This window comes from Columba livia, chromosome W (genome assembly GCF_036013475.1).
Source record: "Columba livia isolate bColLiv1 breed racing homer chromosome W, bColLiv1.pat.W.v2, whole genome shotgun sequence".
NCBI classification, from domain to species: domain Eukaryota; kingdom Metazoa; phylum Chordata; class Aves; order Columbiformes; family Columbidae; genus Columba; species Columba livia.
The window spans coordinates 15189704-15208455 of NC_088641.1; the positions used below are offsets into that span (position 1 = coordinate 15189704).

Below are 18752 nucleotides of genomic sequence, written 5' to 3' on the forward strand. Positions count from 1 at the left end.
GGGTTCACCAAAGGGAAATCATGTTTGACCAACCTGATAGCCTTCTAAGATGGTATGACTAGATGGGTAGGCAAGGGGAGAGCGGTGGACGTTGTCTACCTTGACTTCAGCAAGGCTTTTGACACTGTCTCTCATAACATCCTCATAGATAAGCTCAAGAAGTGTGAGCTGGATGAATGCACAGTGAGAGGCATTGAGAACTGGCTGGATGGCAGAGCTCAGAGGGTTGGGATCAATGGTGCAGAGTCTGGTTGGAGGCCTGTAGTTAGTGGGGTTCCTCAAGGGTCAGTACTAGGTCAAGTCATGTTCACCCTGATCATCAACGACCTGGATGAAGAGACTGAGTGCACCCTCAGCAAGTTTGCTGATGATGCAAAACAGGGAGCAAGGGTTGACACACCAGAAGGCTGTGCTGCCATTCAGCGAGACCTGGACAGGCTGGAGGACTGGGCAGAGAAGAACCTGATGGAATTCAATAAGGGCAAGTGTAGGGTCCTGCCTCTGGGTAGGAATAACCCCAGGCACCAGTACAGGTTAGGGGTGGACCTGCTGAAAAGCAGCACTGCAGAGAAGTACCTGGAATTTCTGGTGGACAACAGGTTGATCATGAGCCAGCAATGTGCCCTTGTGGCCAAGAAGGCAAATGGAATCCTGTGGTGCATTAGGAAAAGTGTGGCCAGCAGGTCAAGGGAGGTTATCTTTCCCCTCTACTCTGCCCTGTTGAGGCCACGTCTGGAGTACTGCATCTAGTTCTGGGCTCCCCAGTTTAAAGAAGACATGGAATTACTGGAGAGAATCCAGCAGAGCGCTGTGAAGATGATGAGGGGTCTGGAGCATCTTATGAGGAAAGACTGAGAGAGCTGGGTCTGTTCAGCCTGGAGAAGAGTAGGCTAAGAGGGGATCTTATCAATGCTTATAAATATCTCAAGGGTGGGTGTCAAGAGGATGGGACCAGACTCTTTTCAGTGGTGCCCAATGATAGGATGAAGGGCAACGGGCACAGACAGAAGCACAGGAGATTCCATCTGAATATGAGGAGAAACTTCTTTGAGGGTGACAAAGCACTGGAGCAGGCTACCCAGAGAGGTTGTGGAGTCTCCTTCTCTGGAGATATTCAGAACTCACCTGGACAAACTCCTGTGTGATCTGCTCTAGGTGAACCTGCTTTGGCAGGTGGGTTGGTCTAGATGATCTCCATAAGTCCCTTCCAACCCCAACCATTCTGTGATTCTGTGAAAATATATGGAGTGATGAAGTGCAAATCATGTGGCAGAGAGAAAAGGCAGAAAAGCTTTAGAGAAATGTTCATTAAATTATCACAGAAAAAAATGGCAAGCTAGCATTCACAGAAACAGATCCTTGACCTTCATTTCATCAGTATGAACTGAGATCTCCAAAATATGGTGAGAAGAGGAAAGCACCAAAGAAGATGTAGTGTCATCAATCCTACTAGTTTACTTTTATGTCCAAGATGCACATCTCAGCTGCTACTACAGGACTGCAGGACTGTAGTTGAAAACACGAGGAAAACTCTAAATCTTTTGTACCTTCTCTATCAGTCACTAAAACTGAGCAAACATAGCTTGTAGCTGTAGACAAGATTTCTTAGAGGCAACCTTCCAGTTTATTTAAAAACCTGACTCTCAGTTGGCCTTTGTGTGAGCACCAGAGAATTAACGATTTCCTACACAGTAAGTACAGAACACCTTAACAAAAGCTGCACTTTTGTTTCCTGAAATGGTAGTTTAATACTTAATGCTCTCTTTGTAAAAGCCCTAGATAGGAAGAGTTTTTAAAAATCAGTATAAGAAATCTGATGCTGTCTTCTCACCTGGATATTATTTCACATAGCTACACAGAGACAAGACATCCATTCACTTATAACCTTCTTATTTTAAAGTGAAATTACATTTTTAAGCAGTGAATAAAAAGACCAGATGTTTTCACAAAGGTTTTGAGTGATTAAAGCAAAAAAGTGTTACCTTTTAACGACAGAGTTTAGAGTGAGCAGTGACCATATCAACAGAAGTGTTAATAAAATAATTTATTTAATCATATATAGAAGTTATCAGTGTTTATAATACCAAATTGCAGCAGGAAAAAAAAAAACACCACAATAAACCCCCCCCAAAACAAACAAACCATGAAATAACAAAATCCAATGCCCCAACACTCAAGCATAATGTAAAATTATGCAAGTGTTAATGCAAACTGTTACTAATGTGTTGCTTTTTCCATGCGAGACACGGAACCTGACACACCAATGTGATGTTCACAGAGCTCACTTTATTGTCTTACCGGGCTAGCTTTATAGCAAAGCTGCCCTGTCCACGCGCCTTACAACAATGTGATTGGTTATAACTCGTGCTATACAATAACGTGATAGGCTGCGCTCTGCACGCATGTGTCGCGGTTGAGACGGACAAACGACATGGACCAAGTTCTTTCAAGATGAAAGTAGTAGACGCCATTTATTGCTACAAGTGCATTTTTATACAATTCTACCAGTTCATGTGTCTTTTCACTATTGGTTACAAGTTACAGCACTAACATCTCATTGGTTAATTTTTCTATCATCCATGTTATTCTTCTATCCCCTTCTCTCTCACGGGTATATCTCTCCTCTCTCCAGATACTCCTTTACTCCCATCCTTCTCAAGGGTAAATCTTAATATCTCAAGGCTGATCTCTACTCCCATATTTTCTGTCAAGGATTCCACAGACCCGCTGCAGTTTCCCACAATTCCCCCTTTTTGTATTTGTGCTAAAAATGCTGCCCTCATTGTCCACTGCAGGGCCCTTTGCAGCAGAGAAATCATGCATGGCAACATTAGTAACACAACCAGAACAATCATCAAAATGATCAGTCCTGTTTTCACTAGTGATAACAACCATCCTGAAAGCCCCCAGCTACTAAACGATTTATTTAACCAATCCCATCCATCATCAACTTGTAACCTTTGAACTCCTTCTTTCAACAATTGTATGCTTTTATGAATTGACTCAGAATTATCTGACAAGTTCATACAGCACATACCATCAAAATCTTCACACCTGTGCCCTTGAGCTAATAACAAAAAATCTATTGCAGCTCTATTCTGCAATGTAGCATGTCTTACAGAATCTACATCTAGCAAAAGTCCACTTAAAGCCTTTTAAGTTCTGTTAGTTTGCTCAACTAGCCAGCATCCTAATTTTCTAAAATATTTAAAGCTTTTAGCTGTGCCAACACCAGATACAAGAGATCCTAAAACCCTTAACCTTGATCCCCAAAAATCTACATTATCATCACATTTTGACTCATATACACGCAAAAAGTGTTTTTCTCGTCTTGCTCTTCTGTGATCTATTATCATAGATACATTGGGCATTAAGAGAGTTAATAGTCCCAAAATACACAGTCCTCCAACAGCATTAGAAGGAATTCCTGGTCAGGCTCTATCTCCACAGATCAAGAATACACCATACAGGAGTTTTTGGGGTCGCTGTCCCACATTGTTAACAACACTCCTTGGATTCTTCTGCAAGGCATTGCACCAACGAGTTTCATTTCTATAGTCACCAAGGGTAGCATTAACATTTTGCAGTTTTTATCCATTCATGTTCTTGTATACTGTTCTGACACTTTTCACAAACCGGCTGGATACAAGCATCCATGGGCACAGATCCCAGCAATTCCATTTCCTGTGGTTCAATGTCTTTTTCCAGGAGGCAATTAATCCAAAGTGCCATGTTAGTATTATTACAGTTTGATGCAATGCCTTTGCACCGACCACTATTTTGAAACAGTTGTGTGATGCTGCTGTAGTCAAGGGGGATGCCAACCAAGCATGTGTGGAACGGGTTTTCGGGAGATGCCATAGCTAGGCATATGGAGTCCTGGTCAGTCATGTTGGCTAAAGTACTCCACCTGTTAGTCTTTGTGCAGGCATCCAAAACACAGCAGCTGCAACAATCATTGTCAGGAAGATAACACAGGTTTCACGTTTCGTGCCAGCAACCATTGTGGTCCTTGATCTGTAAAGACACAAGCATAGCCTCTCCCCCAGGTTATCAATTGATGTGGCCTTTTCCATTGACCATTAACTAGTGATTTGGCCATAACTAATGTAGGTTCTTTCTGATTTAGCATGGTTTTGGGTCACACTTGCAAAGTGTTTCATCACAGGGCAAATTTGGGCTGCACTACATAGATATAAGTGATTCATCACATACAGTCTTTAGACAATTGGTTTTCTGATGTTTTCCCTACTTCTCCCCCCTTTTTGTTTTTTTGTGAAACAAACAAACAAACAAACAAAGTTCAGAACCAGATACTTGCGTTGGATCTTGACTACGTACTCAAAATCACAAATCAAATTTAGAGGTTCCTCCTTAAAAAGCTCTAAGTAATTTAAAGCTGTGCCAAGTTCTGCTAATTGGGTTGAACTTTCAATAATTTTCACAGAATGATGCTAATCCCTATCTTCACACCAAACCACTACAGCTTTATGAGACTTCCCAGAACCATCGACAAAAACTGTGCAAGTATGTAGGATCAGACCAAATACAAGCATGGCCTATAACCTGATGTTAAAGACTTGCAGGTTCTGCAGCAATTTACATTTTACATTTATGCATGCCAAAAGCTGTGCTGTTAAGAAAACCAGCTAGTGCAATTTACAAAGACATAGATTACAACTAAAATAAAAAAATCAGAATTAAATTTCACAAATGGTACATATATGACAAAAGGATCATGGCCTATTGAAACTTAAATTCATTCCCTGCTTTTCTTGATCAGAGTAACAAGCAGTATATCAGTCTGATAGCAATCTCATCATACTGTTCCACGATAGCCACAGGTTGTTTTTATGTTGTAGCTGTAAATAGACAAATCTGCAAGTTCAATCGAATGCAGTCAGCCTGCAAAGTTGTCAGAAATTCATTCCTCAAAGTTTCCAACTCCATTTTGGCTGTCATATTTATTGGATATTGTTTTCCCTTACCGGATCAAAGTCCTGTTTCAGATCAATCAGTGTAGTATTTGCTTTATCGAAACATTGGCTGTTAATACTAGTGGAAATACAGCATTTGAAATTTCCTTGGAGATTTCTCACTTGCAGCAAGCAGATCTACACCATCCAAGCAGCTTCTTGTCGGCTATGCAACTAAACAGAATTCTCAGAAAATGTTATTTGAGCTTACAATTTACTTAACAAATCTTAACCTAGGAGAGGTATAGGAGTTTCTAACAACTATAAGAATTCATGTATTAAAACTTTGTTCCAAATTGGGCATTCCATTGGTCTCAAACAATGGCCTTTCTTTCATTCTCTCCCACGACCTCAAAAACTAGCACGGTGAATTTACTAAGAAGTCACTTACAACTAATTACCACAGAATAAGTCTATTAACAAATTTTTGGTTTAATTTTCCAGTTTCATTAGAACTATGGATCCACTGGTGATGCCTTTAAATTTCACCCTCAGAGTCCTTCATGCAGCATTACAGCTCTCTAGCAGTAATATTGCTTGGGGGAGGGGCGCGGGGGGGAATAAAACTTCCCTCTCGCCCCCATCTGAGATGGCAAGACGTACAGCCCAGCATGAAAACACATCAGTTTGAACTCCACATCAAACCAATCTGGCTCCACTCCACACTCAAATCAGTACCAGTCTGACCCAGAGAAGCACTGAACACTGTGACCCCCCAAAGCTGACCAGTGTGAAAAGACTATCTTCAGCAAGGAGGTAAAATTATGAGCTCTTTTCCCCAGATGTGCCAAAATCTAGGAAACAAGACAGAAGCAAAAATAAACAACACCAACAACCCCTGATTCAAAGCCGAAAAACAACACAGTGCCACAACAAAAATGGATGACATAACTTCAGGGAAAGAAAAAAGAAAAAAAAAAGGACAGAGCGGGGGGAGTAAAGCCCCCCTTACTCTGCTTTAAAAGCGGGCAGCCAGGTTTTTCCAGTTGTTTTTTCTTTCTCTTTCTGCTGCAGTTTTACATATAACCAAGGCCATGCATAATCACTGGTACGAAGTGGGAGGCTCTGGCAAACTCCTCAGTTACAATGAGCTGCACACAGGCCTGGGATATTTTGCTCTTTTGTTTTCCCATTTCATTCCAACTACACTTTATATGCAATTTCAAGTAGCTCAGAAATAGTTACATTCCTTAGCTCCATTTACCTTTTACAATTTCGAGATGTCAAAAAACAGTATAAACCAGTATAATAAACATAAATCCATTATTCTATTTTCCTAGATCCAAATCAGTTACTATTCTAGCAACTTTTAAATACAACCTCTTCCAAATTCACATCTATCATAGCATTTTAACAATTTAAATGCTTTTCTAACAATATAAGCAATTACTCTAATGTGTAAGGATGCATCCTAAGGGGGGGCAAGGTGGAATTTTAGCAGTGGAACTGTTAGCAATCAGGACACATAACCACGGGCGTAGTTATATGTGGTGCTTTATTTCAGTGCTGGGGAAACCAGGGGCTCGCACCCAAAGCTGGCTCCGACCACTGATTCAAACTTCACCATTTTATACAATTTGGTTACATACATATTCATTAAAGTTACAACGTGTATATTGCATATTCATTAGGTTACACAATTATTTCACAATATCAGTTGCAACACCTTGGAACTACTCTAAGCATGCGCAGTGTCCTCTGGTGGTCGTTCAGGGGGTCTTCAGGATGAAGTAAGTAGTCTTCATCACTAGTGTACTTTTCACCTTTTGTCACTGCACATGCGCACTTCGTATAAAATTATACAAATTCTTGGATGATAGCAAATGTACCTTCTCAGCACTTTCAAGATAAGATAAGAGCTTACTGAGAACTAACAGAACTAATTTTCAGTTCTCTAAAATATGAGCTCGTATACAACTTGCATAGCTTTTACGATAAGGTAGGAATCCTGGATATGGTCTACAGAATCAGAAACACAGCCCAGTCCACAAAATTCAATTCAACTGTAACAGAACCGGTTCCCATTTTGTAATTATCTCCCCAAACAAGATTCTTTTGGTACCAATTATGAATATGCAAACTAAAATACTGAGCTCAGATGTGAAAACCAAATACCCAGTTCAAATATGCAGATGGATCACAGTCACACTAATTTAAGACAATATCTCAATTTTTGCACTGCACCTTTGGGCCGCTTACTGCTCAACCAGGTGGAGGTACCTCTGGGCCTCCCTGACAAAATAGGTCAGTGTGCGCTGGAGCCCCATCGGCCACCCACCCCCGCCGCCGCAGCGAGCTGGACTGGGAAAGGCCTTTTTTTTCTGTTTTGTTTTGTTTTGTTTTGTTTTGCTCTGTTTTGTTTTTTTTTAGTGTCTCATCTGGTGCGCTACAGCTGTTATTCCAAAACCAGGATTCTTTACATGGTGTGCATCTGGAAAAGCCAAATCCACCACACCAAGATGAGACACAGCCTGTCACAGAGTTGCGCAAGTCTGAATGCTGGAATAAAGGTAGCATGCTGGAGAGAAAAATAACAGCTAGTACACGCAAAATTTCACCATCACATTCACGCAGTAAAGAACTGAATTGCTCATGATCTTCTGTATTATCACAAAATGCACATTTTGAGTCAACGGATTCTCATGATTTAACAGACTGTGAACTTATCATACCATATAGCACAGACCTACCAAAATCGCAACATGCTTAAACAGATACCCACAAAGAAAACAGGTTAATAAGGAAAGCATCTTGCAGACTTTAACAAGTTTTCTGACCTGTGTGTTATCAGTTAACTCTCTCAGCTTGTTGAAGTTCAAATTGCCCCACCTGTAAAACTGTCTGAAATGATTTAATGATTTCTTGTAGAGATTTATTTTGTCCTGCTCTTCTGGCCTCAAAAACAACATTAATCACAACAAGATTCTATTCTCCGGACACTTTTCCAAATCATTTAACTTATACAGCAGCCAACACTGATTTCAATATTTAACAAGATCTTCCTTGCTTATAATTCCGAGTGCTTTGCTAAGTTTTAAAACACCTCCCAATACTGATTTTTTAGGAACACAACTGAAAACAATCATTCCTGACCCCATCTTGCAAGTAAAAACCTTGAGAAGAGGGAAGGAGGGGGGGAGGGGGAGGAGGGGAAGAAGGCACAGGGCTGCTTGCAGCGTGAATGGGAAAATCGAGGAGAAGGTTTTACGGCCCACTTAAAAACAACTAGTAAAACAATTAGCTCACATTCCTGACAAACTGCTTGATTTTCAGAGATGCAATACACAGGAGCACATAATATGTACTGTAAAACTCGCAAATAACATGTTGATAGCAAACATTAGTGTTATAGTTGAATTGAATTTTGTGGGCTGTGTTTTGATTCTGTAGACCGTATCCAAGATTCTTAGCTTTGATACTGTATCCAGGTTCAGAATGTGCATTCAAGCATGATTTTATATAACCATACCCTATTCCTGAAACTGACATAGATTTATGACATATTCTTTAGAACAGGTAACTTAAACCATACCCTATTCTTAAGATTGATATAGATTTATGATATATTCTTTAAAACAGGTAACTTAGAAATAACTGATAAACATGCGAATGTTACTTAGCATTGCTTAGATAGATATTTTGTGTTAGAATAGGTGTGGAATATGCTAATGGTTGTCAAGAATTGTAATGCATATGTATGTGATCAAATTGTATAAATATGGTGTAGACTGAATCAGTGGCTGAAGCCAGCTTTGGGTGCGAACCCCTGGTTTCCCAGCGCTGAAATAAAGCACCGCATATAACTGCACCTGTGGTTATGTGTCTTGAATGCTAACATTTTTGGCGACCCAGATGGGACCTCGCGAGCATTGCTGAGGCGGATCGCGTCTTGATCCTGCTCCAGCTAGCACCGAGGTATTCTTGGGGAGCGCATCGGACGCAACCGACCCTCTGCTGCTCACGACGGACCTCTGACTGGTAAGAAGGTGCTTTATCTGGATTGTTGGGTACCCACTTGGTCTGGTTCTGGTCTGGTAGCCTGCTGGCCAGGCATCTGGTAGCCTGCCGGTCAGACGCGGCAAAAGCCACGCTCGGTTGGGCAGGGAGCTCCCGTGGTATTGCCTAGGCAGCCATCCGTCAGACAGAGGGAAACCTCTGCAGGTTCGGCATCTGGTCTGGTTATTTGTGCCGCAGGCTCGGCACCTGGTCTGGTTATTTGTGCTACTCAGCACCTGGTCTGTAGTTCTGGTGATTTAATCTGTATTTACTGTTGAAACCGGTGATTTGATCCTGTTTACTGTTGTTCTGGTAAAGTTACCTGTGTCATCTTTCTGTGTTAGTTATCTGTATCCTTCTCTGTTGATATGTCCAATTCAAACGTATCGCCGTCAAATTGCTTTCTGAAACATTAGAAGAAGGCTGGGTTTGGACAGTTTATGCATAAAAGAAGTGTGATTGTGATCTGTTTGCATATTTGAACTCGGTATTCGGTTTGCATGTCTGAACTCAGTATTTTAGTTTGTATGTTTATATTTGGTACCAAAAGAATTTGTTTGGGGAAATAATTACAAAATAAGAACCGTTTCCGTTACTAAAGTGCCACCTTGCTCCCCCTTCAGATGCATCTGTACACATGAAAGTAAATTGAGTTAGCTGTATTGCAGATAGTGTTGTTTTGTGGATAGACTGATTTGGATTTGGATCTAAAATTAATGTCAGGGATTGATGTTTAGTATGCTGTTTATTGACATCTGTAAGAAGTTACAAAAGGGTAGGAGCTGAGGGATGTAACTATTGTTCAGCTAATTGGAATTACATATAAAGTTTATAATCACAGGAATTAAATGAAGAGAGAAAAAGGGCAAAAGGAGCCCAAACCTGTGCCCGGCAGCTTCTCCTTGATAAGCTGCAGAGAGAAAAAAAAAAAAAAAGGTGAAAAGCTGACTGTCTGCTAAAGCGGTGGGAAAGGGGGGGGGAACGGCGGCTGCTAAGGCTGAAGCTGCAGCTCCTCTCCTCCAAGCTCGCCGCCCGCGGGGGATCATCAAACGTAATAGCACCCCTGCGGCAGGCAGTAGGTGTTGGGGGGGGAACCAGTCTATGTAAAAGTCCCGTTTTCGCCGGGGGATTTAGTGATCTGGAAGCAGTCGGCTGGTCCTTATCGGGAAAACCCAGATAAGGTTGCAAAAGTGATTAAGATGATAATTAAGACGCAGAATCCTGATTGGGATGATTTACAAGTCATTTTAGATACATTAACGGACTCTACAGAAAATATGTGGTTATACAGGTTGCGAGGGATAAGGTGAGAGAAGATATTTGGAATGGGAAAGTAGAGGCTAACGTTGATGAGAACTTTCCAAAAGAAGATCCCCGATAATACAGGAGATACAGACAATACAGGAGGCGGGTTAAGCCGTCTCCGGAAGTATCAGGATTGGTTATTGATTGGCGTTCAAACTGCTATGCCGAAGCAAATGAATTGGTCAAAATTGTATGATGTGATGCAGGAAAACAATGAGTCTCCCTCGGCCTTTTAGAAAGATTAAAAGAAGCTGCCAAAACCGGGATGTAAAATTTTTAGTAGACACAGGGGCTATTTAGTCTGTACTGAATTCCTTACAGGGGGCGGTAGGTCACAGAGCTACAACAATTGTTGGTGCCACAGGGAAGGAGGAAGTACGGCCACTCCTGCAACCTTTGGATTTGTGTTTTGGAGAAAAGGAGCTAACCCACGAGTTCTTATATGTTCCAGATTGTCCAGTTTCTCTTTTAGGATGAGATTTGCTGACCAAATTAGATGCCACAATAACATTTGAGGATGGAAATTTGGTAATGAAAGTTCCGGAGTCAAAGGTAGGACAAATTTTACTATTAAAGGAAAATCCAATTGTGAAAATACCACAGGCAATAGAAGATGCAGTGATTCCCACGGTATGGGAAACTGACATACCTGGGAAGTCAAAGGCAGCTAAACCTGTGAAAGTAGAGCTGAAGGAAGGTGCTGAACCGGTACGATTAAGACAGTACCCATTGAAATTGGAAGCCAGATTAGGAATAGTATCTTTAATTGAGAAATTTTTGAAATATGGAATTCTAGAAGAATGTGAATCAGAATACAATACTCCAATTTTTCCAGTAAAGAAACCTGATGGTAGCTATCGACTAGTCCAAGACTTATGAGCAATAAACCAGATCACTAAGGACATACATCCAGTAGTTGCAAATCCGTATACCTTGTTAACATCTGTGAAAGAGAAATATAAATGGTTTACAGTACTTGATTTAAAAGATGCCTTCTTCTGCATACCCCTTGACCAGGAAAGCAAAAGCTATTCGCTTTCGAATGGGAGAATCCACACAACGGGAGAAAGGCCCAATTAACCTGGACACACCTTCCACAAGGATTTAAGAATAGTCCAACTATCTTCGGAAATCAACTAGCCAAAGAGCTTGAGGAATGGACTACAAGAGGCCATATCGGAATTCCTCGACAATGGTATTTGTTGCTGCAATATGTGGATGATATTCTGATTGCTGCTGAGACCTAAGAACTTTGCATTCAGGTAACAGTTGAAATATTGAATCAATTAGGAATGAATGGATATAAAGTGTCAAAAAATAAAGCTCAGATTGCATCCACAACTGTGACCTATCTAGGATGCGAGCTTTCTCAAGGACAGCGAAGACTATGTATAAACCATGTACATGCTATCTGTGCGATCTCAGAACTGCGTAACTTACATGAATTAAGATCTTTTCTAGGAATGGCAGGATGGTGCAGGCTCTGGATCATGGACTATGGACTTATTGCCAAACCTTTATACGAGGCACAGAAGAATAAGACCTTGGTGTGGGAAAGACCACAACAAGAAGCTTTTCAAAAATTGAAACAGGCCTTAATGCAAGCGCCTGCTTTGGGCCTACCTGACCTGAGTAAAGACTTTCAGTTATTTGTACATGAACGACAGAGACTTGCTCTAGGGGTATTAACCCAACGGCTGGGATCTTGGAAAAGGCCCGTAGGTTATTTCTCTAAACAACTTGACCCGGTAAGTGCTGGATGGCCGGCGTGTTTGCGGGTGGTGGCTGCTACCGTGATATTAATTCAGGAAGCCCGGAAACTGACTATGGGGAAAAGGATCGAAGTGTTTGTATCCCATATGGTGACTACTGTATTGGAACAAAAGGGGGGGCCATTGGCTTTCCCCAAGTAGGATGATGAAATATCAGGCAATTTTAACAGAGCAGGATGATGTTATCCTAAAAACAACTAACCTAATGAATCCAGCTGTGTTTTTAAGCGCAGAGACTGAAGAAGAAAATCTGGAACATGATTGTGTGGAGGTCATTGAATATACCCACGCAAGTCGACCTGACCTGAAAGATACCCCATTGGAGAAGACGGATTGGGAGCTTTTTACTGACGGCAGTAGTTTTGTGGAAAGAGGAGTGCGGTATGCAGGATACGCGATTACTACTGCCAAAACAGTAATTGAAGCTAAATCCCTACCACCAAACACATCAGCACAGAAAGCTGAGTTGATAGCCCTAACTAGGGCATTAGAGCTCAGTGAGGACAAAAGGGTCAATATTTGGACCGACTCAAAATATGCATTCGGGGTTGTTCATGTACATGGAGCTCTTTGGAAAGAGCGTGGACTACTCTCCTCCCAAGGAACAAACATCAAGTACCAAAAAGAAATATTGAACTTGATTAATGCCGTTCAAAAGCCATCACTAGTTGCCATCATGCACTGTAAAGCTCATCAGAGTGGGACATCGACAATTATTGAAGGAAACCAACTTGCTGATCAAACAGCCCGATCAGTGGCACGACGAGTCTGGATGATGGTGGGTCTTGTCTCCCAAAAGGTAAGAGCAATTGATTTATTACCTACACCTTCAGAGGCACCTGAATATTCTACAGAAGATGAGAAATTGGCAAGACTAGTAAAAGCCGTCAAGGGTAATTCTGGATGGTATGTAACCACCAACGGACAAATTGTGGTCCCAATCACAATTATGAGAGGGATACTTCAAGCGGAGCACCAGAAGTGTCACTGGGGTGCAGAAGCATTGGTAACTTATCTAAGAAAACAAATTATCTCGGTCCAGATGTTAACAATGGCAAAATCTATCACAGCTAAGTGTGAAATTTGCTTGAGAAATAATCCTTTAGTTAAAAGAAAAGTAGATATGGGAAAAATTAGGACAGGTGTACAACCAGGGGATTGTTGGCAAATAGATTATGTGGAACTCCCCAAAACTCGAGGATTCAGATATCTGCTAGTTGGGGTATGCACCTTTTCAGGATGGCCAGAAGCCTTCCCTTGTCGCACCAACCAGGCACAAGAAACTGTAAAATGGTTACTGAAGGAAATAATTCCTAGATTTGGAGTACCATTGGGAATATCATCTGATAGGGGACCGCATTTTGTTGCTCAAGTGGTAAAGGAAGTCAGTAGATGTTTGGGAATTAAATGGGAATTACACACCCCGTGGAGACCCCAGTCTAGTGGCCAGGCGGAGAAAATGAATCAGACGTTAAAACGACAACTTAGCAAAATTTGCCAAGAAGCAAAATTTAATGGCCCCAGGCCTTACCAATAGCGTTATTGCGAATTAGGATTAAACCTAGGAGTGGAATGTCGGTAAGCCCATACGAAATTCTGTATGGCAAACCATATGAAGCACCTGATCCGAATCCAAGTGTACATGTAAAAGGTAATCAGGATGTGTACAATTATGTGTTGTCTCTCGGCAGGACATTGAATCGACTCAGATCCGTATTAGTGTGGAATCGCCCACTAGCACTTGAGAATCCGGTACATGATATAGAACCTGGAGACATGGTGTATATAAAGACTTGGAGAGAAGATCCTTTAAAAGAACGTTGGGACGGACCTTATCAAGTACTTTTAACTACATTTACCGCAATTAAAGTTGCTGAAATAGACTCCTGGATACATTACACCCGAGTGAAGAAAGTCCCAAAACTGTGGCAATCACGATTAGTGGGTCCAACCACACTTAAAATCACAACGCAGGATGTCTAACTTTTGTTACCGTTTTGTTTTTATAGTACTTTATGTACCCAGACTGTATGCCACACTGATTTGCAAAGTCAATGGAGAACAATTATGTAAAACACGAAGGGCTATAGGAGATAGTGACAATACTCAAATGCCACAAGTAGTACAGAGTGTACAGAATCAGGCAGAGAATCTGATGATAGGACTAATTCGAGATTTTGCACAAACCCAAAATGTCAGTAGCATCACTGCTTGTCTTCCCATCCCGAAATCAGCCGAAGACCCAGTACAGTGGGGAATAATATCTACGACCTTACCAGAAGTAAATAAGACTGGTAAGATAGTGTGTGAGTCCCATACTAAAATAGAGCAAGTACCAATCGAACAACGGACAAAAGAGCTCATTAAGAACGCCATGATAAAAAGAGGTGACTGCTTAAAGTTGCCAGGAGTAAAATTTGTAAAGATAGGACGATTTCATAATATTGGGTATTGCACATATGAAAAGTGGACTACCAAAACAGTATATGAAAAGGTTGAGCGAGCCTATTAGGAATGTAAAGATCAGGATAATCAGAACATAACTGAATCATGGAATAACATGTGGACGTTGAGTATAGTACAGCAATATCAACATAGTGAAGCATTTCCATGGTGTATACGATGGACCAATGTAACAAGAGGAGTAACAGTACCGTGGTGGAATTGCTCTCGAGTAATGACCTGCCAGACAGATGTGAAAGAAATACCTCTGTCCATCATTAAAGTTGCAGTAATCGCATAGCAGGTTGCATTTGTCAGAAACAATTGGATCCAAAGGAAGCAATCAAAATAGGCATTGATGGAGATAAGATAGATTGTAGAGGAACTATAGGTAGTGTGGGACATTTGGTTTGGGCCTTAAGTGATGGAACTTGGACAATACATTTACCAATAGCAGGACCTGTAAAGGAGGTTACTTTGGGGTTACCAACCCTATGTCCCATTTGGAAAAGGTCACCCTTGAAGAATAGGCAAGAACTCCTACAAGTTAGGTACAAACGAGAGATAGATGAAGATGATGTGTGGCATGAACCATCGGGTAGTGTTAAATTCGGCTGGGCATTAGAATCTTTCTTTGCACCAATCACAGCCTATAGAAACAGAGAAATGATTGACAGATTAATTGGACAAATGGATCGATTGGCAAGGGTAACCAAAAAGGGTTTTCGAGAATTCAATATACAATTACAAGCTACAACCAAAATGACTTTGCAGAACAGAATGGCACTTGACATAATGTTGCTAAAAGAAAATGGGGTTTGTGGATATTTAAAAGATAGGGTTGACCATTGCTGCATTCATATCCCAAACGTAACCTCTGAAGTGGAAAAAGATATTTCCCAATTAACCCAAACAGAAAAAGAACTGCAAGCGGAAAAACAAGATGTAGAGCAGAGCTGGGTTGGGGCCTTGCTAGGCAAATTGAACCTGAACCTGGGAGGATGGGTACATTCGTTATTGGAGAGTTTATTTTTGCTTGCCATCATAGTTGCTCTTTTCTTTTTGCTTTATGCTTATATTAAGCATCAAATAAGTCAATCAAAGGCAAGGAACGAATGCATCTTTACTGTCCTTAGCAGATCCACTTTTGACAACCCTCCAGCTTATAAGGAAAATATAATGTAGTGAAAATGCATTGTCTAGGAATAGAAAAGCATTTTCAAAGGGGGGAAATGTTACAGTTGAATTGAATTTTGTGGGCTGTGTTTTGATTCTGTAGACCGTATCCAAGATTCTTAGCTTTGATACTGTATCCAGGTTCAGAATGTGCATTCAAGCATGATTTTATATAACCATACCCTATTCCTGAAACTGACATAGATTTATGACATATTCTTTAGAACAGGTAACTTAAAACATACCCTATTCTTAAGATTGATATAGATTTATGATATATTCTTTAAAACAGGTAACTTAGAAATAACTGATAAACATGCGAATGTTACTTAGCATTGCTTAGATAGATAATTTGTGTTAGAATAGGTGTGGAATATGCTAATGGTTGTCAAGAATTGTAATGCATATGTATGTGATCAAATTGTATAAATATGGTGTAGACTGAATCAGTGGCTGAAGCCAGCTTTGGGTGCGAACCCCTGGTTTCCCAGCGCTGAAATAAAGCACCGCATATAACTGCACCTGTGGTTATGTGTCTTGAATGCTAACATTAGCATTCTCTACTGCTAATCTCAACACTAGTGCTTCCTTAGCTTCTAAGTTTTCAACCTGCTTACTGATGGCCTCTTGAAGACGGTAAATAAATTGCATGTAATTCTCATTGGGACCCTGATTAATAGTTTTAAATGATTTGGCTGCTTTGTTGGTTTCAGGCACCTCTCTCATAGCTTGATATGCGAGGTCTGTTGACTGCCTCAGGATTTCAGAAAGTTATCGTGCCTGTAGTTGTGGTGTGTCAATTAGTGTGTCTCCCAGAAACGCACACGGTCCCGTGGTTTAACTGTAATCGAAACTGGGGGTAAATCCCAGCTTTTTGGTAAGTTCAGTTTACGCTCTGAAACTCCACCCCCACCCTCAGGAATTTGCTCTGCAGCAGTGCGGGAGGGGGGCAGGGGCAGGCTGGGGGGGCTCATATCCATAGGAATTACGTTATTTGGCTCGGTCTGGCTCACCACGGGGGGGTCCTCCCCACCTAAATCTCCAGGCAAGGGGGGATAGGAAAAAAAACGTCCATTTTTTTCTTCCGCGACTGATAGCGGTGGGGCAGAGGGTTGAACTGTGATTAATGGCGGTGACGCAGATGGCGGAACCGCGGTTGCTGATGATAGAAGAGAGGTTTGAGCCGTGATTGATGACAGCGGAGCGATCGGCCGAACGCACTGCTCCGACTGGTGCTCTGAGGGCCCCTCCCGAGACCATAACGCTGTTTTTTCATGTGAGTCTTTCATAGCTTTTAACTGATCTCGGGGCCACACATATGTATACGACTCTTTCATAATTTTTTTCTGATCTCAGGGCCACACATACGTACGCTCCTCCTTTATTCCTTTTAACTTTCCAAGAAAGTGCCGCGGATCCTTATCCGTGTCAGATAATATGGACTTGGGCGGTTTTGACGGATCCTTAGTAACAGGGGAGGTCGGAGTAGTACTTAATCTTGCCTTTTCCTCCGAATCTGGCCCAGGAGAGCCAGGAAGACCATCCCCCTCCGCCGCCTCTGCCTGTTGCTGGTTTAACTCTTTCAGAGTATCTAATAACAAGCGCCATGTCGTTAACAGTTTGGTTGCTTCCTTGGACCCTTGGGTAGCACTGTCAAACAGTTTATCCCCCAAGTCCATCCATTGTGACACACTAAATGCTGCCACAGGATTAACCTCTAAACCTTGTGCTTTGCCCCATAGTAACATTTTTCTTAAAAGTCAGTTCCGGAAGGCTAACACCCCGCTTCTTCAGAAGCAGCTTCCATGTAGATAATATAGTACCCTCTTCTTTAGATAAGTTTCACCCCCCCTGTTCCCGGTAGCTCACCTCCTCCTTAGCGAGGTGTCTTTTCAATCGATCCGGATCTTCGGCAGCTCTCCTCGGCTGCTCTTTTCAGCTGTACCGGGCTCCGTCTCCATAGCTCTTCTTCGGCTGTTCACAGCTTCACGCTGTCACCTTGTCATGCGAGATCCTCTTCAGGCAGGATCACGTTGGGGTCACCATATGTCGCGGTTGAGACGGACAAACGACATGGACCAAGTTCTTTCAAGATGAAAGTAATGGATGCCATTTATTGCTACAAGTGCATTTTTATACAATTCTACCAGTTCATGTGTCTTTTCACTATTGGTTACAAGTTACAGCACTAACATCTCATTGGTTAATTTTCCTATCATCCATGTTATTCTTCTATCCCCTTCTCTCTCACGGGTATATCTCTCCTCTCTCCGGATACTCCTTTACTCCCATCCTTCTCAAGGGTAAATCTTAATATCTCAAGGCTGATCTCTACTCTCATATTTTCTGTCAAGGATTCCACAGACCCGCTGCAGTTTCCCACACGCATGTGTCTGGCGATTGCTCACTCATTGTTACCTTCTAATGGTGCTCCTTTAGTTTTTTTTGTCTCTGGCTGCACCTCTCAGCCAGGCTGGCGACACACCCATCCCACCGGGGGGGGGGCTTTGCCACTATATCTCCCCCTCTTTTATTTAATATAAAATTAACAATACGCCGTATCATGCTTTAAAGGCAGTGCAAAATACAGGGTAAGAACATTAAGGCTAATACAATTACAATTAACAAGAACAGACCTGTTTTCAATATTCCTTTTAACCAAACAAGGCATCCAACCCAAAAAACCCAACATCTTCTGTTATTTTCTTGTTCTGCAAATCTTTTATCTTTTTATCTTTTAAGTTCAAACAACACATACAATCAAACTCTTCATAACTGTGACCATGGCCAATAATGAAAAATTGCTGCTCTGTTTTACAAACTGGTATTCTCAACATTGGCTACATCGGTTGCTAAAAGCGATAACACCTCTGAGGTTAAGGATTGTCATCATTGCAATCGGTTTCTTCTTTGTTAGCTAGCCAAGGTCTCACCCACTTTGCTGGGATCCACGAATTTTTGTGGTTACCTGTAGAAACACAAGCATATCCCCTTCCCCAGGTTATTAGTGACATAGGACCTTCCCATTGTTGTGTTGTCGGATTAAACACACTAACCTTAGGCACATTTTCGGAAAAATCTTTGA

The 18752-nt window shown here is 41.5% G+C and overlaps 2 protein-coding genes and 1 long non-coding RNA gene across 3 annotated transcripts in view; 2 read left to right on the forward strand and 1 right to left on the reverse strand.

Annotated features, from left to right (window-relative positions):
- Positions 1 to 2444: 2444 nt before the first annotated feature.
- Positions 2445 to 17677, reverse strand: LOC135577142 (uncharacterized). Its single transcript, XR_010468723.1, has 2 exons — positions 17537 to 17677; positions 2445 to 4017 (listed from the first exon to the last, which is right to left on the reverse strand). It is a non-coding gene; the product is annotated as an uncharacterized LOC135577142 (long non-coding RNA).
- LOC135577139 (uncharacterized) lies at positions 10677 to 13796 on the forward strand. Its single transcript, XM_065044910.1, is given in 3 exon segments — positions 10677 to 11286; positions 11289 to 12163; positions 12165 to 13796. Coding segments are annotated over 3 exon segments (2775 nt in total). The 5' UTR covers positions 10677 to 10808; the 3' UTR covers positions 13587 to 13796.
- The window catches only part of LOC135577141 (activated RNA polymerase II transcriptional coactivator p15-like), a 35381-nt gene continuing 33226 nt past the window's right edge, over positions 16598 to 18752 (forward strand). Inside the window, exon 1 of the mRNA XM_065044914.1 lies at positions 16598 to 16943. The gene's annotated coding sequence lies outside the window, so the exon portion shown is untranslated. The remainder of the gene's footprint in view (positions 16944 to 18752) is intronic.